The sequence below is a fragment of the Loxodonta africana genome, chromosome 22, assembly GCF_030014295.1.
Source record: "Loxodonta africana isolate mLoxAfr1 chromosome 22, mLoxAfr1.hap2, whole genome shotgun sequence".
NCBI lineage: Eukaryota > Metazoa > Chordata > Mammalia > Proboscidea > Elephantidae > Loxodonta > Loxodonta africana.
In genome coordinates, this window is record NC_087363.1 from 35,611,405 (window position 1) to 35,638,686 (window position 27,282).

General features: G+C 48.7%; 3 protein-coding genes across 3 annotated transcripts in view; 1 reads left to right on the forward strand and 2 right to left on the reverse strand.

Annotated features, from left to right (window-relative positions):
* HMCES (5-hydroxymethylcytosine binding, ES cell specific) overlaps positions 1–2,193 on the reverse strand; it is a 36,418-nt gene extending 34,225 nt beyond the window's left edge. The window contains exons 1-2 of the mRNA XM_003409950.4: positions 2,095–2,193; positions 669–872 (exon numbers count right to left, since the gene is read on the reverse strand). Coding sequence (XP_003409998.1) covers positions 669–851 — 183 coding nt within the window. The 5' untranslated portion in view covers positions 852–872; positions 2,095–2,193. The remainder of the gene's footprint in view (positions 1–668; positions 873–2,094) is intronic.
* Positions 1,609–3,033, forward strand: LOC104845896 (uncharacterized). Its single transcript, XM_064274254.1, has 2 exons — positions 1,609–2,393; positions 2,604–3,033. The coding sequence occupies exon 1, from the start codon at positions 1,609–1,611 to the stop codon at positions 2,335–2,337; it is 729 nt and encodes a 242-aa protein (XP_064130324.1). The 3' UTR covers positions 2,338–2,393; positions 2,604–3,033.
* A 226-nt stretch (positions 3,034–3,259) lies between these two features.
* On the reverse strand, positions 3,260–26,007 carry COPG1 (COPI coat complex subunit gamma 1). Its single transcript, XM_003409730.4, has 24 exons — positions 25,867–26,007; positions 24,888–24,940; positions 24,383–24,463; positions 24,060–24,131; positions 23,795–23,874; positions 22,597–22,672; positions 22,220–22,312; positions 21,708–21,794; positions 20,168–20,325; positions 19,939–20,072; positions 19,055–19,122; positions 18,616–18,804; positions 16,368–16,463; positions 13,573–13,816; positions 12,648–12,723; positions 11,451–11,554; positions 10,861–10,986; positions 10,525–10,593; positions 9,808–9,950; positions 9,301–9,472; positions 8,177–8,274; positions 6,408–6,546; positions 6,059–6,157; positions 3,260–3,759 (listed from the first exon to the last, which is right to left on the reverse strand). The coding sequence occupies exons 1-24, from the start codon at positions 25,901–25,903 to the stop codon at positions 3,629–3,631; spliced, it is 2,625 nt and encodes an 874-aa protein (XP_003409778.1). The 5' UTR covers positions 25,904–26,007; the 3' UTR covers positions 3,260–3,628.
* Positions 26,008–27,282: the final 1,275 nt, after the last annotated feature.

Consider the following 27,282-nt stretch of genomic DNA (forward strand, 5'->3'; position numbering starts at 1 on the left):
CATAGAAAGATTGAAAACACAAGAAGAGACACTTTTCAATTTTAACATAATCTGAAATGTTTTAGATTAAGCTGGGCCTATATTAATCCTGCCCCAGCCCTGGAGATTCTGATTCAGCTGGCCTGGTAAAAGGCTTGGCAACTTAAAAAGATACTCAAATGTTCCTGATGATCAGTGAGGACTGAAAGCTGCTGTCTTAAAAAAAAAAAAAATGTTTTCAAATACAAACCCATTGCTGTCGAGTTGATTCCGACTTGTAGTGACTCTATAGGACAGATCAGAACTGCCCCATAGAGTTTCCAAGGAGCTCCTGGTAGATTTGAACTGCTAACCTTTTAGTTGGCAGCTGTAGCTCTTCACCACTATGCCAACCAGAGTTTCCATTCAAATGTAAGGCTCATGTTAATGAATGCGGCATGCATTAAGGCCTTGTATAGAAAAGGCACTTAAATCGCGCCTAAAGTATCCTCTCTAAGGTTAAAAGACAGTAATAAAACTTCTTTCATTGAGGCCCAGGAGGTTCTCAACTGCGGAATGGAATACATTAATAAAGGCTGGTAGTTAACGTCATCCCAGAGGCTGAGCATGCGCCAAACCACATAGGAATAGATGACCACCACAATGCGGAGCCAGAGGCTGGTCTGGTACACATAAAGTGGTTACGTTACCTTCTCAAAGTGCAGTCGAGACAGAAGCACTGGGCTGTTAGACTGAGGACTCTTGTTATAAGAGGGGCAATACTTGTCAGGGTCCCTCCACTCTGGGAGTTGCTGCTGGCCCTGCCTGTTCCGATAGGCACAAGCTCTTGTGAGAACATCTATAGGTAAGTGGCAGGATGTTCGTCCACACATTTTCCAACACTGCCTCTCAACCTGTAAATCATAAAAGAAAAAACATTACAAAAAGTTGGTATATCTCAAATACTAGGTCTCATTCCTTTATTCACAGCACTCTCAAGATTCCCACAGCACTCTCTGGACTGTGGTTCTATGTAACCATTTGTCTAAGTTTCCTCTAAGAAGTTCGATCAAGGCAAAGATTATGCCCGTTTTGTTCACTGTGCAAGTCAGTATATTAAGTTAGGAGGTGTTTCATAAATATTTAGTGATTGAATACAAGAAATCACATTTCTCCGAGAAGCTTATTTTCTTTGGTTTAATGGTTCAGCCAAGAAAGGCAAAATGACAACTCTTCAGACATGGAGTGGACTGGACAATGGGTTGGAGAGGGATGCTGGTGAGGAGTGAGCTTCTTGGATCAGGTGGACACTTGAGACTATGTTGGCATCTCCTGCCTGGAGGGGAGATGAGAGGGTGGAGGGGGTTAGAAGCTGGTGAAAAGGACAGGAAAAGAGAGAGTGGAGGGAGAGAGCGGGCTGTCTCATTAAGGGGAGAGTAATTGGGCGTGTGTAGCCAGGTGTATATGGGTTTTTGTGTGAGAGACTGACTTGATTTGTAAACTTTCACTTCAAGCACAATAAAAATTATAAAGAAAAAAAAGAAAGGCAAAATGAGGTCTCTGGTCACTTCTGGGTAGCTCTTTCCTCTTGGTGACCCCATCCTCACCATCTTGTCCTCCCACCCCTTCTCTTCTTTCCCCACTCGCTGGATGAGCACATCACACCTGCGAGGACGGCAACCAGGCCGGCGCGGAAGCTGGCCCCCAGCGCAGGCACTTGGCCTCTTTCTCGTCCATCTGTGTTTCCTCTCTGCGCCCCACATGCCAGGCTCCCCCGCCACGCCCCAGCGAGGAAGGGGCGGCGACTCTCGGGGCCGCCCGCGTCAGCAGCAGAGCAGCAGGTCGCCCGAACCCGCCGCCAGCGCGGCCTCGCCCCTCCCTGCCGGATCTGGGGTCCGCCCGCCTTACCTGCCCTCGCGGCCGCTCCGCGCCACCTCATCTCAGCTTCTGCCGCCTCACGTCGGCCGCCCGCTCGCGTCACCTCACCTCAGCCCCGGCCACCCCGCATCGCCTCACCTCGGCCCCAACCGTCCTGAGTCACCTCACCTGAGCCCCGGCCCCCCCGCGTCGCCTCACCCCAGCCCCGACTGCCCCGCGTCGCCTCACCCCAGCCCCGACTGCCCCGCGTCGCCTCACCCCCGCCGAGCGTCCCTCGTCGCCTCACCGCAGCCCGGGCAGCACAACGGCGACGCCCGGTTCGGACCGCAGAAGTGCGGCCCTACGCTGGGCGCCAGGCCCCGCCCCCCAGAGGTCAGCCACGCCCCCAGAGGCTCCGGGAGCCACGCTCCCAGCGGCGGCTGGATCCCGCGCAGTTCCGTCATGGAAGGGAGGCGCCCTGGAATCCGAGTCTTGCGGAAGTTCCCCGGGAGACGACAATGACCGGCCTCAAGGTTCTCCGAGCTCCACTTCTCTCTGGTTCGCCGTTCCCCTGTGAGGTTAGCCCACCCTTCCCCAGCGCGAACCGCAGGGACGGGGGTGGGGGAGGGCCCCGGACGACTGGGCTGAGCGCGCGCGTGTCCCGCCGGTTTGCAGAGACCCTAGCCGCGTCCCCTTGGCAGTGGGGGGGGTGGGGGGGTGGGGGGGGAACCATAGTTCTATGGCACCAGGTTGTCGAAAGGGAAAACTCCGTTTTCTTAACTTTGCAGTCCTACTGTCTCATAGTTCGGGGCAGAAAATGGAGCCGTCAGGAAAAGTTCCATCAATCACACAAATGACCCTCAGACTTTGGTGGGCACCGGAATGAGACTGACCAGGACCCTCACACCTCCCTCCCACGTGTATTAAAACTGCAAAATCCCCCGGGGCTTGAGTTTAAAGCTCAGCCTTCTGAACCTGCTCCTTGAGACCCGAATCAGGGATTTCTGCATTGTAGCCAAGAGACTGCTCTTCTCTGTGCTCCTTCCCTGGGTTCTGTTCATTCTCTCGATTGGACTGAACCCCACTGCAAATTTACCTCAGATTTGATGCTAGGGAACAGGTAAACCACCCAAACCCTTTGAGGCCTCCATCTGTCATCTACGAAAGGAGGATGATGGTGAAAGCCCATGAATAAAAGTGTGAACTCAGTGCCTATTGGTTCTTGCTCTCAGCAGTCCTTTTACTGCTCCTGTCCCTGGGCTTGGTCTGGGGACAATGATGGGTGAGACAGGATGCACCTCACACTAAGTACAATTCCCAAGGGGCTATGGTACCGTGGGTACAAAGGGTATCCTTTGTAGGTACTCTGGTTGGAGGTGGGGAGACGAGGAGGGCCACAAAGGGGAAGGTGAAACCCCTAAGCATGAGACCATAGAAGTAGCAGTCAGTCAATAAATACATGCTGATTTATTTATAGGGATAAGATAGTTTCTTCCAGATAGACAAGTTTTAAGAAGAGGTGTGAACATTTTATTCATTTACAATGTATCATTTGCAATGTCCCTCTCCCTGCAGTTAGGGCAGCAAGTTCTACCACAAGCTAAAGTCATCTATTTAAAAAAAAAAAAAAAAAAATTATCCCCTGGCAGTCTTGCAGGGGTGGGGGATTTAAAAAAAAAATCCTCAGTGATTCCTAATTGTTTCTGAATACAGAGGCTGGAGAAGGGATTTCCATTGGGTTCACCAGGAAAGTATGACTTCTGTGTAGTATTGGGGGAAAAGGGTAGGAGTAGAGCCTCTACAGGCTGGCCCCTCAGCCCACAGACGCCAAGATGATGTCTACTGGCAGCTCTTCTGAGCTTCTCGCTGTCACCTGCATTGTCACTGTATCCAAAAGAAGCAGCCGGGAGCGCACCAGGATGTCATGACCACCCCGGAACACACCTGGAAAGGATGAGAGAAGTGGAGATATGTAAGGCAGGAGGAGGCTATAGAGATGAGGCTGGGTGTAGCAACTGATTGACTGATATAGGCAATGGGCCTGGAACAAGGAGAGCTTAGGTGAGTCACTTCACCTCTCTGAACTTCAGTGCCCACACTACAAAGTGGAGGGAATAATACTACTAACCATATTTCAGGCCTCTGCCAAGGCTCAAATGAAGTAATGACCTATGTCATGGATTGAACCATATCCCCCCAAGACATGTGTCAACTTGTTAGGCCATGATTCCCAGTATTGTGTGATTGTCCGCCATTTTGTCATTTGATGAGATTTCCCTGTGTTGTAAATCCCATCACTATGATGTAACCAGATGGATTAGTGGCAGTTACATTGATGAGATTTACAAGACTAGATAGTGTCTTAGGCCAATCTCTTTTCAGATATAAAAGAGAAGTGAATAGATAGGGGGACTTCACACCACCAAGAAAGATGCACCAGGAACACAGTGCATCCTTTGGACCCAAGGTCCCGGCACTGAGAAGCCCCTCGACCACGGAAGATTAATGACAAGGACCTTCCTCCAGAGCCGATGGAGAGAGAAAAGCTTCCTTAGAGGTGGCGCCCTGAATTCGGACTTCTAGCCTACTAGACTGTGAGAGAATAAATTTTTCTTTGTTAAGGCCACCCACTTGTGGTATTTCTATTATAGCAGCACTAGATGACTAAGACAACACATAAAATTTGTGCCTGATGTCACAGAGGCTCTTCCACATGTTGGCTGAATCTAAGAGCAGTTGAAGGGGACAGCCCCATGAGAGAACCACAGAGCAGGTGTTTGTAAGACCCAGGGGGCTGGAGGGATTCAGTGCCGCCAGAAGCAGATGCGCTTGGGGGCTGTCAGCTGGGAGCAGGGCACTGAAGCAGAGCATCCTCCCAGCTCTGTTTATAAACACTGGGGGGAAGGGGACTTCCCATCCCTTTCATCATTAACTATTTTAGGTGTGACAGTTGTACTGCGCCCCCCTTTTCTTTTTAAACAAAGTGTCATCATCTCTTAGTGAAACACAGTTACAGAAGCACCTACAGATAAAATGCTATACTATCTGAGATTTGCTTTATCTCGGGGAGGGGAGAATGGATGGGGGTATAGGTAGATGTTAGTTGAAGCTGGAAAATGAAAACATAGGGGTTCACTATTTTATTTTTGTGTATGCTTGAAGATTTCCATGTTAAAATGCTTTTAAAAAATCCTATTCCTAATAGAAAAGACCAACCAACCCAGCAGAAAATCAGACAAAAGGAATAAGGACAATTCACAGAAAAGGGAGTACAAATGGCTCTTTGACATTTGAGGAGATACTTCATTCTAAATACAAGAAATGTAAATGAAAACTCCACTGTCACTGAATTGTTCACATGAAGACTGTTGAAATGGTGAATGTTTTGCTACATTACATATTTACCACAATAAAAAAATTAACTTTTTTAAAATTAATTTTTGAAAAAACTACACTAAGATACTATTTTTCACTCAGATTGGCAAAGATCATAAAGTCTGATAACACTGTGTAGCCCAGAGCGTCAGGGGAAAGGAATATAATCCCTATGGAAAGCAATCCGGAACTATTTATCCAAATGAGAAATGCAAATCCCCTTGACCTGGTAATGCCATTTTTAGGACTTTACGCTACAGATACCCTCAGTGCACACATGCAAAATATAGTGTGTATATGGGGGACTCCTGGGGGTATGTCTATATGTGCTTGTGCCTATTTACTACTGTAGCATTGTTCGTAATAGTAACAGAGTGGAAACAACCTAAATGCTCATCACTAGGGGACTGGTTCCATAAAACATGATACAACCACAGAAGAAAATACCATAAAAGCTATAAAGAAAAATGAGGAACCTCTATGTATCAATAGGGAAGATCTCCAAGATACACTTGCAAGTGAAAAGCAAAATGCAAAACGTCGTTTAAGTGCTATTTCTACATAAACGTTTGGTTTAAAAAAAAAAAAGGGAAATGTTTACGTATAAGCTTTCACATCCGTAAAATAACTGGAAGGATATACAGGCATTGTTTCAACAGTAACATTGAGTGTATGCTGGGAGGGAAACTGGCTGGTGATTGCAAGGGTGGGGAGGGAAACGTTTCATTACAGATCTTTTCATACTTTCTGAATTTTAAACTCTGTGAATTCTGAATCCCCACGTTGCCAGTGGGAGTCCTCAGCCCAGGAGCCAGCGGCACCCAGGCTGTAACTACACGGGCCCTTCCCACCTGGAAATGCTGCTTACCGGCCAGGAGCAACGTGTGCGTGTTCTTGTTATCCGGTACTTTGTCTGACCTCTCACAAGGGTGCATTCCCAAGAATTTCACGATATTGCCCACAGCCTCTGTGGGGAGAAATTCCAGCATCATTAAGCCACTTATCTTGTCTCCCCCTTTGTGTCACCACCACTCTCCTACCCCCAACCCTGCTCTGAGGGGCTTTTAGTCAAGTGGCATTGACGTGTATGCTCTAGACACGGCCCAGGATCCTTAGGGGGGTTAGAGATGGGAAGGGAGAAAAGGGGAGGAACACCTCAACAACAACCAAGGGTCTTGAAAGGCAAGCAGACCAGAAATGGCATCCCCAGGACTCACCTTCAAGCGTCTTGATAGTAGACAAGGTGAAAGTTTCCTCTTTCTCAAACTCATCCCCTACTTCATCCCAGGCTGCTTCGAAGTTCACCTTCATGACCTTTTGGATGTGATCAGCTACAGTGACTTCCAGATCTTCCAGCTAAGGACAGAGGTGGAAGTTAGGGACACATCCCCAGAGGAGAGATTCCCTGCTCTGCACACCTCTAGGCCCCCACTCTGAACTCACCCACTCACCCCTTCCTGTAACACACTTAGCGGGTGCTTGCTATGCACTGAGGACTGTGCCAGGCTCTGGGGACACATTACAACCTGACTGGATACCCACCCTCAATGTATAGCCCAGTGGTGTCCCTTCAACCCTGAGCCCAGGTACCAACCTACCAAAATTCTACTCATGCTAGGGTTGTCAGCTGAGAGAGAACATCCTTTCTAAAGCTGGCCTGGAGTCAGTCAGTGCCTCAAGGACCCGGTGTCTGGGGACTGCATGGAAGACTCCTCGAGGTCTGCCTCCTATGACTGTCACTCCTAGGACTGTAAGCGCCTCAAAATTCAGCAGCCATTTCTGATTTCAGCAGATCCTTCCTCCTGCCTCAGCTGTGTCCTCTGGCCCACCATATACTGGAACCCCCACTCCCATCTCAGCTGTGCCCTCCCTGAACCTGGCACATAATACACCTACCCACCTTGACTACAACTATATAAAGGTTCTCTGTTCATTCATCCAACAGATCCTCCCTGAGCCCCTAAGTCTGTGGGTGCTAAGGTGAATATAAGTAAGATTCAGCTCCACAGAAGAAGGAATGCCTGGGAACCAACTCTCTCAAGGAGCTCACTTGGTCCTGGGGTAGTTCCTGGGGTCTAGGACCATTTCTGTTTCATTTCTGACTCAGGCAAGGCCCATCCTCAAATACGGCTCTAGGATGACACACCAGTGGATATCAGCTGTATTCTGCAGTGACTGTCTCTCTAGTCATGAGAACTCTAAAAATCTCAGTCCCAGGCTGGGCATATGGTCTGCACTCCAGTGGCACTGAACCATTGACCAATGGTCAAACCCCAAAGTAAGCCTGCACTCAATTCCATCCAAGCTTAGAGGTGAAAATGGAAGGCCTGTTTCAGAATAGGACAGCTCCACAGATGCAAACTGATCCAGTCTATCTAGGAAGCAATTTGACAATATGATTCAAGAAGTCTTAAAATCATGTTTACCCAATTATTCTCCTAAGAATCTATCCTAAGGAAATACTCTAAAATGCAGATCAAAAACTGAACCTAAGGGGACAAATTTAATGTTTAATGTAGCATTATAAAAGTGGAAATTTGGAAATCCAAATGTACAACATCAGAAGAATGAAAGGTCGAGTTATGGTATCTCTGTTTTTTTTTGAAGCCATTAAAAATTGGGTTTATGAAGTATTTGTCATGACATGGAAAAATACTTACACTATAATGTTAAGTGAAAAAAGCAAGATCTATAATGCACAGTCTGACCTCAATTATGCTACTTCCCCCCCACCCAAATAACTCCCAAGGATTATGGGTAATGTTTTCCTGTTTGTTTATACTTCATTTTTGTACTTGCCAAGCTTTTTTTTTTTTTTTAGAACACATGAGCATGTAGTTCTCTAAGTAAATATATGTAAATACATACACACACACACATTTTTAAGAGATCTATAATGCCAAGAAAAGGAATCAAGTCTGATTGCCAGCTCCTGGAGGGAGATGTTCTGCAGTCTCAGGTACAGACCCCTGACCTAGCTTCTTACCACATATTCATCCTCATATCCTTCATCGTCAGTCTCTCCAGTGGTGGGGTCACAGTCCTTGACAGTGAACTTCATCATGCAGCTGAACGTGCAGGCCACTGCAGGAAGAAAGGCTCAGTGGTCAGGATGCCCCCGGCCACTGTGGGGATGAGTTCCTCCTTAGGGCAGGTGACTTGTCTAAGTTTATATGGTTGGTAAGAGGTAGAACCCAGCTCTGGTTTTCAAACCAGTACTCTTTCATTATATCATGTTGTCTCTAACTCAACGGTGATAATGTCTGAGTAGTCTCCCGTGCCCAGTACTCAGAAGAGGCCCAGTAAATGATAGTTCTTAGTCTTAGTCCCCTGAGGGGAGCAACTACCCCAAAGCTGAAGAGACACAGCCTGCTTCCTAGGCTCCTGGTAGATTATTGGTAGCAGCAACATGCCATTCCAACCCTATGAATCTGGGCAGAGGGCACCACCTTTTAGAAGGACAGGAAAGTCAAGTCCTAGGTCCAAGGAGTCGCCTCACAGGCAAGGAAGAGAGAAAAAAGCAGAGACACTGCAGACTGGCTACAACCACGTAATAGTCACAGGGCCACTGTCCAAGGCCTTGACAAAAAACTGGTGGTTTCATTTGGAGGAATGGACTTGGGATGTTTGAGCGTTTGTGCCTGTTTCTTTGGGAGGTAACATGGTATAATGAAAGAGTACTGGTCTGAGAGAGACCATGTGGTCAGTGAAGGTGTGTTCAGAGCAGGGGATGATGTACTCTGTCTCTGACTCGGTGAGGGCCACGGGCTCAGGTGAGGACTTGAGAGGGCCCTACTCCATGGAGCTCTGGCACTGCTGCCAACTGCTCTGGTATGGATTCCACCTCTTACCAACCATAAAAATTTAGACAAGTCACTTAACCTGAGTCTCGTTTCCTCTTCTACGAATAGGGACAGGAGTACTTACCTGCATAGGTTTGTTACGAGGATTAAATAATATATGAAAAGTACTCAGGACTTAGCGATTATTTTTCTTTTTCTTAGGACAGAAATCAAGGAGTTGAAGCTCTAATAGAAGACAAACAGCTGGCGTTGAAGCTGCCCACTCCACCCTAATCCCAGAGTGGTATCTGGCGGGGGGGGAGCTCACCAGCTGTGGGGTCTTCCTTGGGCAGTGCCACCAGTGTGTAGCAGGTCCCAGGCTGGTTGTAGGGCAGGCTCCGGGCAGGGACATAACAGAGCACCTCATAGGCCTCAGTGGGCTCCATCTGTACTGTGATGTTCTCCAAAGTCTGATCGTTGAGTGTGTTTGTGCAGTCAAACTAGACCAGGGAGGAGAGGGGGAGCTTAGACATTGCTCTAGGCCTAACCTATGCTGCAGGGAAGAGCCAGGAGGGCCCACCTCTCACTCCACGGGCCAAGCTGGCTCCACCCCAGTCATCCTGCTCCAGGTTCCCCATCTCCAGGCTTACACTCAGGAGCAGGAAAGGTCCTGGGGCAAGAGGTACAAGAGCCTTACCACCTGGTGACAGATCTTGTCATCAATTAGGGCTCCCAGCCAGCTCAGTGTGGGGGTGCCATGACCCCACAGGACCCATCGGACCTGTAACCACTCCGTAGGCCATGCCCCAACAGGACCTCAGCCATCCCTGCTCACCTGAAACACCATGTGGTCAGTGAAGGTGTGTTTGGTGCAGCGGACGACATACTCTGTCTCTGACTCGGTGAGGGCCACAGGCTCAGGTGAGGACTTGAAGAGGGGTCCTAGTCCACGGAACTCTGGCACTGCTGCCAATTGTTCTGAAACCCACAGACCACGCATTCACTCAGCTTCTTGATTCCCAGACCAACTAGCGAAGGTGCCTAATAAAATCTCATGGTCCGGCAATCACATACATAGTCTCTCACCTTAAAAAAATACAGGACCAGAGGGAGGATACCTATACAGAAACTGACCAGGTAACCTGGACTGCTCACATCTGGAATCCAAGAGAAACCACCATTGTCTTCAGAGCCCAGCTGTGCTGAATCAGACTTCCTGAATATGTCTAGGGTCCAGGGGTGCTCAGAACTGAGGCCGAGTGCCAGCTCTGAACCAGTCTGATCTTGATCTTAATTCCAGCTCCTCCACTTTCAAGCTGTAAACCTTGGGCAAATCACTTACTCTCTCTGAGCCTCCAACTCCTCAGGTATCAAGTGTGCCTAATAACCTCTACCACTAACTCAAATGTCTAAATAGTCTCCAGTGCCCAGCACTCAGGAGAGGCTCAGTAAACAACAGCTCTTACTCTTATTCCCCGGAGGGGAGCAACTAGCCCACAGCTGAGGAGACAGAGCCCAGGCCCCGGAAGCCCCACCCAGCACTGTTACTCACCCTGGAAGATCTCCTGCCGTGTGGCTGCCACTTTCTCAGGCTGCTTGACTGCTGTGATGGGGGTGCTTTCTGCAGGACAGATACATGTGGGGTCTACAGTGTGGAGTGGCCCAGTCAGGGGTTATAACTTCCAACCCTTCAGAGACCATTTCAGAAGGACCGCAAGGGTATGTGTGTACAAAATGCGGCCCTCCATCTGGAACCAGACCAGAAGGGATGATCCCCACTTCCAGCACAGTCCCCCTCAACCTGGGGAGGGCTAGTGGTTTCACAGCCAGTGGATACTCCTCAGGAGCGGCCGGACCTGTGGGCCCCTGAAAGAAATACAGGTATTACCTGTTCTCTGCTCTGCAATGGGTGCTGTAGCCAGGGGGACAGACTTGAGGTCGAAAGGTTTTTCCGATGGTTCTAGAGTGTACTGCTGCAAAGCCCTTTCCAGACCAGGGATGGACACGGTCAGACCTAGAGGCCAGTGGGAGAGAGGTCGCTCATGCGGAAGGCATGACGATACTCCAGGAACCTGCCACGGAAGACTGAGGCTCTCAGGTCCTCAAATTACAAATCCTAGGTTGTACAACCCTCAGGAACTCACTTAACCCCTCTGAGCTTCCATGTCCTCATCTGCATCCTCCTTCATAGGATTGGCGTGGGAAGTAAACATAGATACGAGTGTGAAGTGCTTTGAAACAAGTATTTATTAATGACTAGTGCTTCAAACTACTGAGCCGTTTTCACCCAGACTGGTGTGACTCGCATGACCCTGGGTCTCCTGAGGCTACAGTGATGTCATGAGGTCACCACTGACATCCAGCGGGGAATAGCCCACCTTGGATTTCTCTGCCCAGGGAGGGGGCGCCTATTCTGGAGTGATGGGGAGGGCCATAGCTCCAGGAGGGCTAGGTCACAGCAGCCGAGGGGAGACTCACCGTTTAGGATGTACCCTGCATTGAGGGCCTTCTGCTTCTGCTCCAGGACATTGAGATAGAAGGTAGCTCGGTCTCTTACTTCGTTGTCATCGTCCATCACACACCTACAGCCAGAACACAAGGTGCTCCTGACTGGGGCCCAGCAGGGGTGGCAGGAGGGATCCTCCAGGGCTCCATCAGGGGGTGGTGAGAGGAAGCAAGTTCCTTAAAGTTCTCAGAACTCGGTCCCCAGATGAGGCATCCAGGCACCTCTTGAATGACGGCATCAAAACGCACTGAGGGGCCCATAAGACTCGAACTAGGAGGTGACCACATTCACCGCTACTGACTTTCCCTGGGCCCTCTCCCTAAAGCCCACCCAGTGAGGCAGGCCATCCCGTGTCCAACAACACATGACAAAAAATTTGACCCAGCAATCCCACTCCTAGGTATATACCCAAGAAAAACGAAAACAGATGTCCACACAAAAACCTGTACAGGATTGGTCATGGCAGCATTACTCATAATAACCAAAGGCTGGAAACTAGCCAAACGCCCATTAACTGATGAATGGACGGGCACGGTAACAGTCCATTGTGGTATATCCATACAAGGGAATATTTGCCAAAAAAAAAAAAAGGAACAAAGCACTGATACATGCTGTAACATGGATGAACCCTGAAAACATTCTAAGTGAAAGAAACCAGTCACAAAAGGCCATACATTACATGATTCCATTTATGTAAAATGTCCAGAAGAGGCAGATCCATGGAAACACGGAGGAAATTAATGGTGGCCAGGGGTTGGGGGTGTAGGGTGGGGGTGAGAAAGTTGGAGGGAGTGGGGAGTGACTACTAATGGGTTCAGGATTTCTTTCGGAAGTGACAGCAATGTTCTAAACTTAGATTGTGGTGATGGTTGCACAGTTCTGTGACTACACTAAAAACCACTGAATTATGCATTTTAATGTGTGAATTAAATGCTACATAAATTACATCTCAATAAAACGGTTTTTAAAAAAAGAAAAAGTAACTCAAGTTAACAGTGGTCACCTCTGGGTGACAAGATTTTGCATGACAATTTTCTCCATGCTTTTCTATGTTTGTCTATTTTCTTTTTTTCCACAATCAATTGTATAACTTTTTTCTCCTCTTTTAAGGTTGAAAAAAAAAAAGAAAAAGGAAAGCTGGACCCAAAGGCCACTGCCCTTCACCTCACCTCTTCAGCAGCACCAAGATGCTGGGTAGCATCTCTTCGTTCTGGGCTCCAAACTTGGCCAGAGCACTCACAGCGCCTGTGTGTACGAGGCAATTATGATTCACCCAGTGCACCCTGACAATTCACCATCTGGACTGATCTGGTGCTCAGTAGGTCTTTACGCAGAACAGCCCCAAAGAAAGCAATCTCAAGCCACCAGGCCCAAATCTTCTTGGTGCCTCCTGGGTCTCAAGTTCCTCATCTATATAACGGAGAAGGGAGCTGAAGGAGAACAGGGATCCCATTCTAGGGTTCCTGGAGTTATTTTTACCATTAACTACGATGAGGCCACAAAAACTGGCAACAACATCAAGCTTCTCAGCTTCTGCATCCAAGTGGCCTCAATTGGCAGTTAAGCCTTAGATTAATACAAATGAGAAAATGACCTATTACTTGATGAATACAAATTGCTAGAAGAAGATCTGTCCAGTGGAGGCATTAGAAGAGTAAATTTAAAATATGATGGTTGGGTTGCACACTGCCTCACACACTTTAAAAGGGTGAATTTTATGGTATGTGAATTATTTCTCAATAAGGCTGTTGTTAAATGTTAAACACTAATATCGAGTGAAACTTAAAAAAAAATAAACCAAGACAAGGTAAAGAGATTAAGAACTACACAGTTAGATGAGATGTAAGGTCTTCCCTTGTTGTTGTTAGGTGCTGTTGAGTTGGTTCCGACTCACAGCGTCCCTGTGTACAACAGAATGAAACACTGCCTGGTCCTGCACTATCCTCACAATCCTTCCTACACTATTATAAAACACTGAGCTTGTGAGGCAAGAACACCAAGTGCCTGGGCTCCCACTGGGGCTCAGGTGCCTTCCCAGGGACATAAGCTCAAGGACAAACTATGAGCCCAGGTTCAGCCCTGGCTCAGACTCACCTGCCCGGACCTCCTCATGCTCCAAAACCACTCGGTTATAGATGAAGCGGATGTACTTGGAGGGGTTGTTGGTCTTGGGTCCCTCTTGGCCCAGGAGATGCAGGATGCGGGTGGCCAGCACAGTGAACTCGCAGTCCTCGATAAACTCACAGAGGTGGGACAGCCCTGTCTCCTTGCTCTCCGAATTCTCCTCAATGATGCTGATGATGCAGTCCACAATGGCGCGCTTGTACTCGAAGCCACCCTGCACAGGGAAAGGGAGGTGAGCAAGGGGGCTGCTCTCTCCAGAAATGAGTTATGAGGCCCAGAGTCCAAACAAAGCATCTGGATCCTTGTCCCAACTTTGCTACCAACTTATGCGGCAACGCTAAGTAAGTCATTTAATGTCTCTCGGCCTCTATCAACTTTCTGTATAAACAAAAGGCTTGAACTGAAAGCTCTCTGTGGCCCTTCCAGTTCCGACAGCAGATGGCTTAATAGGAACATTGTGGATTCTACTTTCCTTCCCAACTTTAAAATAAGACAAAAAGGCAGAAAGGGACAGTGGAGAGTCAGGAGATCCTGGTTCAAATCTGTGCTCTGCTACCTACAGATTTTAACGACAGAGGTGGCAACTTAGATGCCCACAGGTGCCGGGAATGTAACCTAAGAGCAAGAAGCTGGCTGGATGGGACCCATGAGGCAATGGAGAGTGGAGGTCCCATCTCTAGAGGGGAGCCCTAGCAGCCTAATGTTGCCAGATCTGACATGTTTTTTTTCAAGGGAAAACAGTAATCTGTTGTGGTGGCGGTAGTTGTTTTTTAATATGAAATTCCCTGGTTATTTAAAAAAATGGTTACTAATTCAAAAGGAGCCCTGGTGGTGCAATGGTTAAGTACTCAGCTGCTAACCAAAAGTTTGGGGGTTCGAACCCACCAGTTGCTCTGTGGGAGAAAGGACCTGGCAATCTGCTCCCGTAAAGATTACTGCCCAGGAATCCTTACGAGGTAGTTCTACTCTGTGCTATAGGGTCGCTAAGAGTTGGAATCAACTTGCTGGCATACAACAATTCAAGACTTTTAAAACTTGGTATAATCTAAGCAAAATTCATCTGTGAATCAGATCTAGCTCCATGGGGGTTATTTTTGGTTTAAGGTTTAAAGATTATCTTAGCTCAATAGTTTCAGGGGTTCACCCAGCTTCCATGGCTCCAGAAATTCTGGATCTTACAAGAATCTAAAATTCTGTTCTGTATTTTCCCCCTTTTGATCAGGATTATTTTACAGACTCTTTGATCAAAATGTTCAGTAATGGTAACTGGGCACCATCCAGTTTTTCTGGTCTCATGGCAAAGGAGGCAGTTATTCATGGAGCCAGTTAGCCCTACATTCCATATCCTCCTCCTATTCCTGACTCTCCTTCTTTCTTTGTTGCTCCAGGCAAATAGAGACCAAGTGCTGTGCCTTGGGTGGCCACTTGCAAGCTTTCAAAACCCCAGGCACTGCACAACAAACTAGGAGGTAGAACAGAAGCACTAAGCATGTTATTAGGCCAATTAACTGGGGTGTCCCGTGAAACCACGACCTTCAAACCAAGCAACGAAATCCCAGGAGGTGTGTGTTTGTACATAAGCAGCCTCAGCAGCTACTCTTTTTTTGTCGTTGTCATTATTGTAAATATATCTATCACACAACTTTTGCCTATTCAACTTTTTCAGGTGTACAACTTATTGACAGCAATTACAATAATCAACGTGATTTTTTCATCACTGTAAAGCGAAACTCTGTACTCTGTAAGCAGTAATTCCCCCGTCCCTCTTCCTCCTGCTCCTGTAACTACTCCATAGGGTTTTCGATGGTTGATTTTTCAGAAGTAGATCACCAGTCTTTTCTTCTGAGACACAGATGGGTAGATTCAAACCTCCAACCTTTCAGCTAGCAGCTCAGCACTTAACCATTTGTGCCACCCAAGGACTCCTGACTGTTGTATAGAACCACATATTTTTCTGGGAGACAGGGAGGTCTGGATGGAAAAGCAGTGGTGTTGAAGCCAGGCAGGTCTGGGTCCAATCACAGCTCAGATACTCATAGATCAGCTGGCCACAGGCAATTCACTTCACCTATCTGAGCCTCAGCACCCTGATTTTTAAAGAGGGAGAACAATGTCTGCCAACGAGGTCTGTTATGAGGATCACAAAATTGTGTACACCATGTAGAATGTCTATAGCGTGTCAGGCCCATGAGCTAAAGGCTCACGGAATATTAGTGCTCTTCTCCCCAGGGCAATGGCTCCTGTACTGCCTCACTAAGGCCACTGGCGCTGGATGGAGGGGGGCCAAATATCTGGGGACCCCATGTACTCCATGAACACTTTGCTTCTGTTTCTCTCAATTAAGAAACATTGTTGCAACATCTGAGAAAAGCTGTGTAAGTGATGTACTAATTCATGTTAGGAACAAAAACAGAAACAATGTCAACATCATTAGTATCAGTTTCACAAGAAACCATCCCTAGAGCACCTGAAACCGCCCAGAATATTTCTGCACTAGACTGAACCAGTAAAGAACACACATTTTCTTTCCTCTGCATAAGCATAACCTCAGGGAATCTACTGTGTCTTTAAAGCCAAGGTGATGAGTCATTATAGTTATTACAGTTATTACTAACAGTTGGTGCATGTGCACACCATCCATCCCCAAGGAGTTTAAAGGGCCTCAGGCACCAGAAATCTTCTACCTCATTAACACGTTGATGTGGGTACACCCAAAGAGAGCATGGAGCCAGCTGCCAGGTCACTCCCTATACTAGAGGTCTTACCTCTTCCCGCAGCATGGTGAACAGGAAGTTCATGAGGACAGCGTGCTTGCGAGGATATTTCTGACACAGGGCACTAATGGCCTGGACAACCACCACCTGAGTCAAACAGACATGTGTGAGTAGCAGCCCCCTGCCACCAGCATTGATTTACTCAATTCAGTAAGCGCCACCTGAGTCCTTCCTCTTTACCAAACAGCAAGGACACAAGAGGAACTCCCTCTCTGCCCTCAGGGAACACATAATCCCTGAGCTCACTCAGGGCAGGGTGCCATGCACAGCAGTCCCAACAGCCCCAAATTCAGACTCTGGGTCCTCAAACTCTGCTTTTCTACTCAGACCTCAAAGTAAGTCTATGAGCTTCTCTCCACCCTACTCTGATTCTCTTCCTACCCCCTATGATTCCTACCCATGCATTGTCCTTGCTGGTTCCTCTTTCATCAAGCCTACCTCCTTTGATATTCCATCTTTGGGCCTCTTCTCACATATGGTCTCTTCGATCATCTCATCTGCAACGGCTTTAACCACCTCTTGCATGCCAACAACTCGCAATTCTTTCTTTCTTGTCTGAGCTCAAGATCCGTATTTCCAACTGTCTGGCTGACAACTCCATCTGGTACCCACAGGCACCTCAAACTTAACATGTCTGCAATCACAGGCATTATCTTCCCCCTCCTCATCCCAGACCTCTCCCTCCTTCCCAAAAACTGATCAACCACCATCAACCCCAACTAGAAAATGGCATTATTTTTGACAACATTCTGTCCCTTACCTGTCACCCCACGCTCTGCCAACTGGCTCGACTCTTTGAAGAGCTCTCAAATCCATCCCCTCCTCTCCCACTCCTGCTGCCCTGTTTAGGCCACCCTCCTGTCTCCTCCGAACTACGGCAACAGTTCTCCTTGCCTTTGGTCTCCTAACTTGTCGATCTCCTACACTGCGCCAGAAGGATCATTCCGATACGCAATTCTCATTGTGCCACTTCACAGTCTACAAAGCATTCTTACAAGCCAGAGGCAGTTTGTTTCTGTCCACTTTGCATAAACCACGCTATAGGACTTAACCACAATGCATTATAATTATTCACATTACTGTTATGCCCTGTTTAAAACTCTCAATGGCACACTGCATGAGTCTGTTTATGTAGCAATTACAAAATAATTATAGAAATTGAGAACAGATGAGTGGTTTCAGCGTTAAGGACTGGGTATGGCTATAAAGGGGTAACACAAGAGAGCCTTCTAGTGATGGTACAGTTTAGTATCTTGATCATGGTGGTAGTTACAGAAGGCTACACATTTGACAAAATTGTATAGAGGCCTTTCTCTCTCATAAACACACACGAGTGCATGTGTAATGGGTGAAATCTGAAGAAACTCAAAGGATTGTGCCAACATCAGTTTCTTGGGTTTCATATTCAACTATAGTTGTGTAGGATGTTGGCATTGGGGAGGTATTGAGGGAAGGGAGGATGGGACTTCTCAGCACATTTCTTTGCGATTTCCTGTGAATTATTTCAAAATATAGTTAAAAAAGAACTAAAAACCAAAAACTCCTCAATGTCTTCCTTAAAATCAAAAGACTTAATCAGGACCCACAGGCCCCACACGATCTAGCCCCTGCCTGAATTCACTGCTGCCACTATCCCCAGAGCTCCCAACTCCCTCACTGGCCTTCTCTCTTGTTCCCATTCACGACAGATTTGCTGCTGCCTTGTCTCTCTTGCCTTCCCAGGGCTGGCTCTGTCACACTATTCAGGTCTCAGCTCAAATGTTGCTGCCTCAGAAAGCCTTTCCCAGTGCTCCCCTGGCAACCTCTACTGGATTTCTATTTTATTTTCTTCACTGCATTACCAGTATGTCTGAAAGTATCCTGTCTACTCATTTGTCGACTTGTTTCTCTCCCCTCACTAGAAAGCAAGCTCTACTGAGAGCAGGCACCTGTCTCGTTCATGGCTATGCTCCCGTCTCCTAAAACTGTACACACTATATAGTAAGTGTTCAACAAACATTAAAGGAATTAACGAATGGATCCCTGACTGGACTATAAGTGACTGGTTTCGTAGCACAAAAACATGGACAAAGGCACAGAGACAGGAATATAATTCCAAATGCCAACCTCTCCTGAATCCTCAAGCCCGGCCAGCAGTCTCTCAAGTCCACACCAGCGTGGCGGCAGCGGACAAGGAGAGCAGGTGCAGAGCATCTCACTTACTCAGGGGCAGTGCGTGCTGTAGGGGACACCTGAGTACCTTGAACTCATCCGAGATCTCCGACATAAAGGAGGATATCTGCTTCATGAGGCGGTCAATGCTGCTCTCGCTGCCAGTCTTGAGGAGGGTGGTGATGGCCAGTGTGGCGATGCTGCGATTCGAGTCGGTGACGAGGTTCTCCAGATCCAGATTACAGGCTGTCACAGCTGAGGGATGCTTCATGGCAACCTGTTTGGAGAGGAAAGAGCAACAAAAAGGGCAGGACCCCAATTGTGTCACTTCACGTGATGGGTTTAGTCAAGTCAGATGCCCTTTGGAAGAGCTCACCTCAGCACATGGAAGAGCCAGTATGACCAGGGCTCCACTTTTCACAGCCTAGGTCATGGGCTAACAAACGAACACCTCCAACTGGCCAGGCCCACCTCCTCCTACCCTCCCAGGAGACTGAACTCCATTCTCTCTACTCCTGGACTCTTACCTTATTAAGGGTGCGGACAGCGGCGTAGCGGAGGGCAGCCTTAGGTGAGCTGCAGAAAAGCTGGAGCACTGTAGGGAGACAGATGCCATGTGCCAGGCTGGCCACACTGCCGGGGAGGCCTCCCAGGGAGGGGCAGACATGGCGTCAAGGATGTGTAGGGGATCTCAGGCTGTTCAGACTCAAACTCCCTGCTCAGCTGATACTCCCTTCCCAACCAAGAAAGCAAGCTCCCCTCTCCCTCGGTACCTGAGCCACAAACCGAGAAGCCTTAGTGTGTTTCTGAGAACCCAGTGGTTCTTGTTTGCCGAGCACCTGCAGTGTGCCAAGTACTGTGTGAAGCACCTGACATGCCTTGTCTCACTGACTCCTCACAACCCTCTGCCCATGGCCAACAAGCTCCAGAGCAGATGTCAATCCCCTCTGCCACTTGCCAGGGCCTCAGCCTCTTTTGTGTAAGATAGGACTAAAAATATCCCACCCCTAAGATGTAAAAAAGGAGCCCTGGTGGCACAGTGGTTAAAGTGCTCAGCAGCTAACTGAAAGGTTGGCGGTTCGAACTCACCAGCAGCTCAAAGGAGAAAAATGTGGCAGCCTGCTTCCGTAAAGATTTATAGCCTTGGAAACTGTGGGGCAACTCTACTCTGTCCTAGAGGGTCGCTATGAGTTGGGATTGACTCGACAGCAATGGGTTAAGATGTAACGCATGTGAAAGACCTCAGCACAGTGTCCCGCACACAGCAGGTGCTTAGGAAGTACTAATGCCTTTTCTGAACACTAGGTGGTGACCTATCTAAGGGCACTTGCTTTCCCCCTCCCCCCCCCAGTGCCTAGTTCCGCAGGCACTCAGCAAATGTGAGGAATGTGTTGAAGGAGGGTGTGGTTACCTGACACAGCTGGGGCCAGCTCTTTGGCACTGCAGCCAGGCAGGTTAACGATGGCTGAGGCAGCTTCGTACACCACCATCTCGTGCTTGTTACGCAGGCAGCTTTCGATGAAGTCAAATAGGGGGCTGTCACGGCTACGGGTGAACACATGGCAGCAAGAAGGGGTAAGGATGGCCTGGCATGGTGGGATGGATGAGGCCTTATCCTTGGGGAGAGACAGGCCCGTTACCTGCCATCTTCCTCCTCTAGCTGCTTGCTGGCCACTCGGATCATCATGCAGTAGGCAAAGGGAGACTTGAGGCCGTGCCGGGTGAACTTGCTGATCATCTTACTGACAGCCAGGCGGTCGTTCTTGCGCACGTGGTACAGAAGCCCCAGTGCATGGTACTAAAGGACAGGACAGCAGTGGAGGACAAGGGTGTGAAACCCAGGTCACTGTTTCTCTCTGGGCTTCAGCCTCCTTAGTTCAGATTGGCAATCCCCCCACGACACTGTATATACAGACCCTGGCACAAAAGCTTAACAATGCATACTAATATGTCTGAAGTTCTCATTCCAACCCCCAATGCCAGCATGAGTCCTGACAGGCATTATGAATACAGTTGTGGGGAGTGACAACAGAAATGAAGGAAATGGTGTCTTTCTGCAAGAGAGTGGTGGAAGCTGGGGCCCTGGGCACTGCCATGTGTTCTAAGGGCCTACGCAGGACACCTTATATGTTAAACTACGTTAAATCTTCTAATAATCTTGACGGTAGATGTCCTTATCCCCATCAACTTGCCCAAGGGTGGTCCTGGCAAAGGTAAGTCTATAAAGCCAGAAGTCCAGTGCTCTCCCCCTCTGAAGGGGTAAGGTATCATACAATTATTTCCTGCCTTCTCTGTTTCCTTACCAGATTGGCATTTAAAAGCTAAGATATGGCAGCTATGGGTGCTTTCTATGTGGGAAGCGTCTCTGAGAAGTGTTGTGAAGGGCCACAGATAAGTTGTGAGGGACCTGAAAACAAGAATCAGCAAATAGGCAGAGAAGAAAGGGAACCAATAAACACATACGTAGCACCTACAGGTATGCACCAGAGAGGTCAGATGTTATATACGTTACCTCATTTAATCCTCACAACTTTGTAAAAGAGACCTTCAGTCCTATTTTACGGACTAGGACACAGATTCAAAAAGAAAGAGGAAATAACTGGCCTAGGACACTGATGAAGAGTTAAGGAGATGAAAGTCCCACCGATACATTTATACGCATCACTGACAAAGCTAGCTTGGCAAAGGCCTGAATTTAGGAGACCCTCTCCCTGCCTGGGAAACCCTGGTGGTGCAGTGGTTAAGTGCCACAGCTGCTAACCAAAAGGTCGGCAGTTCAAATCCACCAGGTGCTCCTTGGAAACTCTATGGGGCAGTTCTACTCCGTCCTATAGGGTTGCTATGAGTCGGAATCAACTCGACGGCAGTGGGTTTTTTGGTCTCCCTGCCTGGGCCAGGTTGCTACATCACACACTCTAAAAAATGATACTCAGCTGGTTATTAAAATATTTGAATCTTTCAGCACCAGCTAAAAGGCAGCCTCTTAAATAAGCTCCCTACCCCCAAATGGTTCTCTGGATGAGAAAAGCCCCTAGAATCCCCCAGATCTCCCAACAATCCAAAGACTAAACGATGAAAGCCTGCCACGCCCAATGGCCTCTATGATCTCCATGGTGAGCACCCATTCTGAGATGCCAGATGCCTAAGTATTCTGAATATCACCATCTGCCCATGCCTCACCTGTACCATGATGTTATCACTGGATGCTGCCTCCTGGGCCTCATTCACCCAGCGCTTGACTACGTCGAAGCTGCACTTCAGCAGGTGCTGTGGGCAACAGGGTGTGTTAAGGTACAGGCAGGCAGGATGCCTCCCAGATCAGACTTCCTGGGCTCAGCGCCCAATCCAGCCCAGCTCTAGTCTCCCCCAGACACAGTCTAAGGTCTCACTGTCATCCTGGTCCTGAGACTGTGGCTCCAAATTCAGGACAGCTCTCACCCTCACTCTCCCTGTCATAACAGATTTCCTGCCAGAGCCAAACTCCAACCATCTGCAGCCCCAAGGAATAGGTCAAGGCGATCCCACCAGGCCCCCTCCATTGACCCAGACTTTCCCTGGATCTCTTCACTGAGAAAGTGAGTGAGATTCTCAGACTTGGGAATGCATAATATTTTTTTCTAACTGAAAAGTAGCTCTGAGATTGCCTTTGATTTCTCACTCCCACCCACAGGGCCCTGGCCACAGGTACACACCAGAGAAGACACCAGGGCAGAGCTGGAGACGCTGGGCACCTTGTCCACAATGGCCTGTTTCATGTAGCGCTCAATGGCCTGCAGCATGGTGCTCTGTGAAGACAAGGAGTGGGGCGCAACAGCACCCTGTCAATCCTTACCAGCCCTTGGGAATGCAGGTACTGCGCTGTGGAGGAGCAGGTGGGAAGGGGAAGAGGGTAAATATTTCTGCGTGTTCCTATACGCCACCCCTCACACCGTATCACATGGCCCAAGGCTTAGCCCAGGACGTGAGGGCCAAGCTAAAGCATTCCAGGGTGAGACCCAGAGCCTGAGTCAGCAGCAGGGCAGCAGCGGAGGGGAGGATGGCATGGCCCAGCTGTGGCAGCACAACTCACATCGGTGATCTGACAGAGGGCACGCACGGCTGGGCCCCTGTAGTTGTCCTCCTTCCCGGTCATGTCTTTTGTCAGGCTGTGGGGGAAAGGGATCTTCAACATTTGGGGAGCCTGCCTGCTCAGCCCTGAGCCTACCATCCCCCAGCCCTCGTCCTTTCCCACACTGGCCTAGACCACTACTGAGGTTTCCTAACTAGCGATCTCCCTCTATTCTTGCTCCAAGCCAAATTCCTACACAGCAGCCTAAGGAATCGCTATAAAACCCAAAATTGACCAGGTCACTGTCCTGATCTTACGGAAATATTTCTGTGGCTTTCCACTGCCACAAACATCAAGCACAATTCTTTAACGTGGAAGTTCCCCAAATAGACCCTGCTCTCCCTCCAGGCTCTTACAGGTGCTGTTTCCTCAGCTTGGAGCATCCTTCACCCCTCACCTCCACTTCATCCTGCTAGTTCTTACTCATCCCTTAGGACTCTGCTTGGACAGTTCTTCTGAGAAGGCTTTCCTGATTCAAACTCAAGTTGGGGGCCCCCTGGTCACACTTCCCATGATTAAGCGAGGACACCCGACCTCAATGCCTGAGTGCCTGGGGGTTTCTCTGCCAGTTCTGGAGGTGCAGAGACTGCTATATCCCCAGAGATACACTCAGGGATTGGCAGGCATGCAATAAATATTTTCTACATGAACATATAAACGAATGTATACCCCCCCCGCCCCCCCCCAAAAAAAAAAGCTGGGGCAAGAAGAAGAGGACTACGTCCCAGTTTTTACAGGCAAGGTACACTTTAGTCACATCTGTCCCCTGAATCACTCAGCCTAATGCAGAATTCAGTACTTAGTAAGCAAGCCTGTTTGTATACCACTTGCATTCTCTACATCTATTTTCCTAGTGTTCTCTTTTAGCATCCGTTAATGTCTTTGTGAAAGTTCCAGGCTGGTTCAGTTGACTGTGAGGAACTAAGGGAAGGAAGGGGTTGTACCCAAGTTAAGGCTGGAGAATTAAAAGGGCACAGTACTCCCTGAGGGTTGGCAGCAGTACCTGAAGGATGAAGGAGACAGAAGAGGAAAGGGCACCAGGCAGCTATGCCAAACAAAAGTCTAATACGCATCAAAAGCATGGTACACACAAGAGAAAAAATGGCCTCTGTGTCAATGAATCCATCAGGGAAGCCATCCACTGCCCCCAAAGACTTGCCTGCTGGTGACAATGATGACATCCTCTGCTATGCAAGACATTTCCTTGATAGTCAGGTAGCACATCCGACGGAGTGTGGGCTGCAAAAGAGATGGAAAAAGCCGTATATCACCTCTGGCTTAGTATGAGGGCCAGAGTTAGGAAAAGAAAACTCCAGTCTGCACAAAGGCATCCCATGCTGACTGGTGGGGCCAGTTTTCTGGGGGTCTCCTACGACTGTGTCACAAACTGGCCCCTTAAGGAAAGCTGGGGTCGGAGTACTTACATCATTGGACTGAAAGAGCTTGGTCATGGCAAAGAAGGCCTCGGTTGCTTCGGTGGTCCCCAGATGCTCCCCCTGTGGTAATCAAGAAAGAAGCCTCAGCCTGGGACAGAGGGGACAGATGGCTCTTCCTGTTGGATCAGCCCAGGCCAGATCCTCGGACCCTGCAAAAATTCCATTAAAGGCTAACACACTGGGTGCTCAGGCGACCCAGAACTGAGCCAGTGGCTGCAACCACACGAAGGCTGTCAAATCACTTAAAGTGATGATAACTTGTGTACTCTCCTCAACACCAGTTTCCCCACCCTCAAACCTCACCCTATTACCTGGTTTATGAGATAGAGAATCTTGGTGAGGATGTGGGCACATTTCCGAGGGTTGATGGGAGTTTCGTTAAATACACGGGCCTAAGAAAAAGCAACAAAGGCTATTACCTTCTAGCCCTGTTTGTTTCCTTTCCACTGACTACCTTCAAGCACATTCAAGGTTCTGAGAAGTCCCAGAGTAAATAAATACACTTGCCTAGACAGGCTTATTTCCATAAGAAGTTTTATTTTTCTTAACTCATCTATTAACAACCCTTTTTTAAATATTAGTGATGTGTGGACCTACAACCAACAAATACTTAGGAAATGCTTATTAAATGGAAGGTGAAATGGCTAACAACAAAAATGTAGGCATCATCTCTCTAAGAAGAAAAGTTTCTCTGTCTTTCCAGGCACAGGTTTTCTCTCCTACACTTCTCTAATCAGGACTGAATGTGTTGCTTTTTCCATCATATCCACCATGAACATTTATGATGGAAGACAGAGTGGAACAAATGACACTTGCCTCCTGGAGTACTGCACTCTTCTCAAGGTGTTGGAATGGGTTGGAGCCTCCACCTACAGTTAAAGAGAATAGAAAACACTGAGTACCATCCTGAATTTCAAAGCTATCAAACACAGAGAAGGGAAAGATGTCCCTATTGTCTACCCAACAAAGTTCAAACTCCTCAGGAACGGCAATCAAGGCTCTACAGTCTGCCTATAGATCCTACCACTCTCCTGCAAGGGGCCTCCAACCTAACCCAAACCACTTACAGTCACCCAGCAGCCCTGGTACGCTCCTCCTTCTGTTTCTCATGGTGGCATGGCTTGTATTCATTCATACAACCCTTACTTTACTGAGTCCCTACTATGGACCAGGGACCACGATTTCCTCCTGACTAAGTTTCCTTCATAACAGAGGTCACATTTGTAATAATTACGTTTGTGATTCTCTGGTTGATGTCTGTCTCCTCCACTACGCTTGTGACCATCTTGTTCATTCCATTGTAACATTTCCAGCTCAAGAACCGAGTGTCTGCTTTGTTCTACTGCTGTATCAGGACACAGCACAAAGCCTGACATAAAGTACTCAATACGTGTCTGCTGAATGAATGAATGAGTCAGGGTTCTCAGCCACAAGACAGAGGCTCCACAGATTACACTCCAGCTTGGACAGAACCAGCGCGGTCCCGGCGAATCCCGAAAGGCCAGGCGAAGAAAGAGGAGCATTCGGCCCAGCCTTTCCTCTGGCAGACGGGGAAACTGAGGCCCAGGGAGGAGTGTGATTCGCCCAAGGTCACCTGGCGGGTCACAGTCCGAGCTTACGAGTGGCGGGCCGCGGAGGATGCTCTGGCTTTCCGAGGCCTGCCACTGACCAGCTGCGGATCTTCGCACAAGCCCCGGCCCCTCCCCGAGCCTCGGCCTCCCAGTCAGCGCAGAGTCCCGAAAGCTTGCGCGGGGGTTCGGCCTCCCCCAGGCCCAGGCCTGCTGGGTCCCCTCACCCGACTCCTCGTCCTTCTTGTCGAATTTCTTCAGCATGGCAGGGCCGGCGAGGGCGCGATGCAGCACTGGGCTCGGCAGGTGCGGTTCGGAGTAGCTGCCCGGCGGAGGTTCCACTTGGGCCACTTCCGGGCTCCGACCAGGCCACGTCGCTCGAGGCTCTGCGCAGGCGCATTCCGCACTCTGCGCATGCGCACGCCTGAGCCGCCGCTGTCCCTTTTTTTTGCGTTAACCCTGTACTTGCCGAAGAGGTCAGAGGGCCGCAGACCTGGGGGGCTGAAGCCTCTCACGCTCGGGACGGCTGGCGACCTAGCTCGGCGCCTTACGCCCTCCTGCTGTGTACACTGGGAGTTGTAGCAGCCCCTGCCTCATTGCGTGTGAAGTGAGTTTAAAACAGGCTTTCGGCTGTGAGGTCCGTAGCACGCTCGCCCGCCGTCCCACCCAATTAAAGTAACCTGTTATTAAGGAGCCCTGGTGGAGCAGTGGTTAAACTCTGGGCTGTTAACCGAAAGCTTGGGGTTTTGAACCCGCGAGCCGCTGTGGGAGAAAGATGGGACAGTCCGGTTCCGCAAAGATTTCAGCCTTGAAAAGTCAGCGGGGCAATTCTACTGTATAGACTCGCAGTGAGTCGGAATCGACTCAACGGCAATGAGTTTTATGGATTAATATTATAACTGTCACCTTTTCGGTAAGCTTCGCTAACCACTCCTTGCTTTCCGTCTCCCTTTCCTGCTTGATTTTCTCCTTGACTCGAATCACCATCCAGCACACAATGTTTTTATTGTTTTCCTTGTCTTATTCACTGCGGAGGATAATGTTGGCAATAGTATGTGAACAATAAATTCTTGTAGAACGAGTTAATGCATTTAATTGCTGTTATAATTCATATGTGCCCACTCTCATCTTATCTGCTCCTGGTGCAAATTGTTTTTTATTTTATTAACTTACAAGGAACTAAAAGGTCAGTGTGGAATTTCAATGTTGCTCTTTTATTTAATACTTACTAAATGCGCCACCTGGCGCTGGGGGCGGGAGAGGAAGGGAAAAAGACATCACTAGGGTTTATCTTTGGCGGGGGTTTATCTTCCTGATAGGGGACCTACACCGGACACTGTGTGGCTAAGGTAAGGACGGTGCGTCCCAACATGCCAATTGCATTCGCTGCGGCAAAACCGAGTCCGGATGGTTAAGCGCTGGGACGCAGGTCATCACCTGGCCTGGGGAGAGGGAAGCCCGCAGTCTGGCAGGGAGGTGAAGGAGCCCTGCTGGTGAGTCGGGGGTTGGAAGGAGCGGCAGGGTGCAGGGGCAGAGACCTGCAGGTGAAGGTGGAGGTGACAGCACGGCTGGGGTAGGGGTGTCCGGGAAGGGGCCAGTCTTTTAGCTTAGGCAGTTCAGAGGTTAAGCCTGTGGGAAAGAGG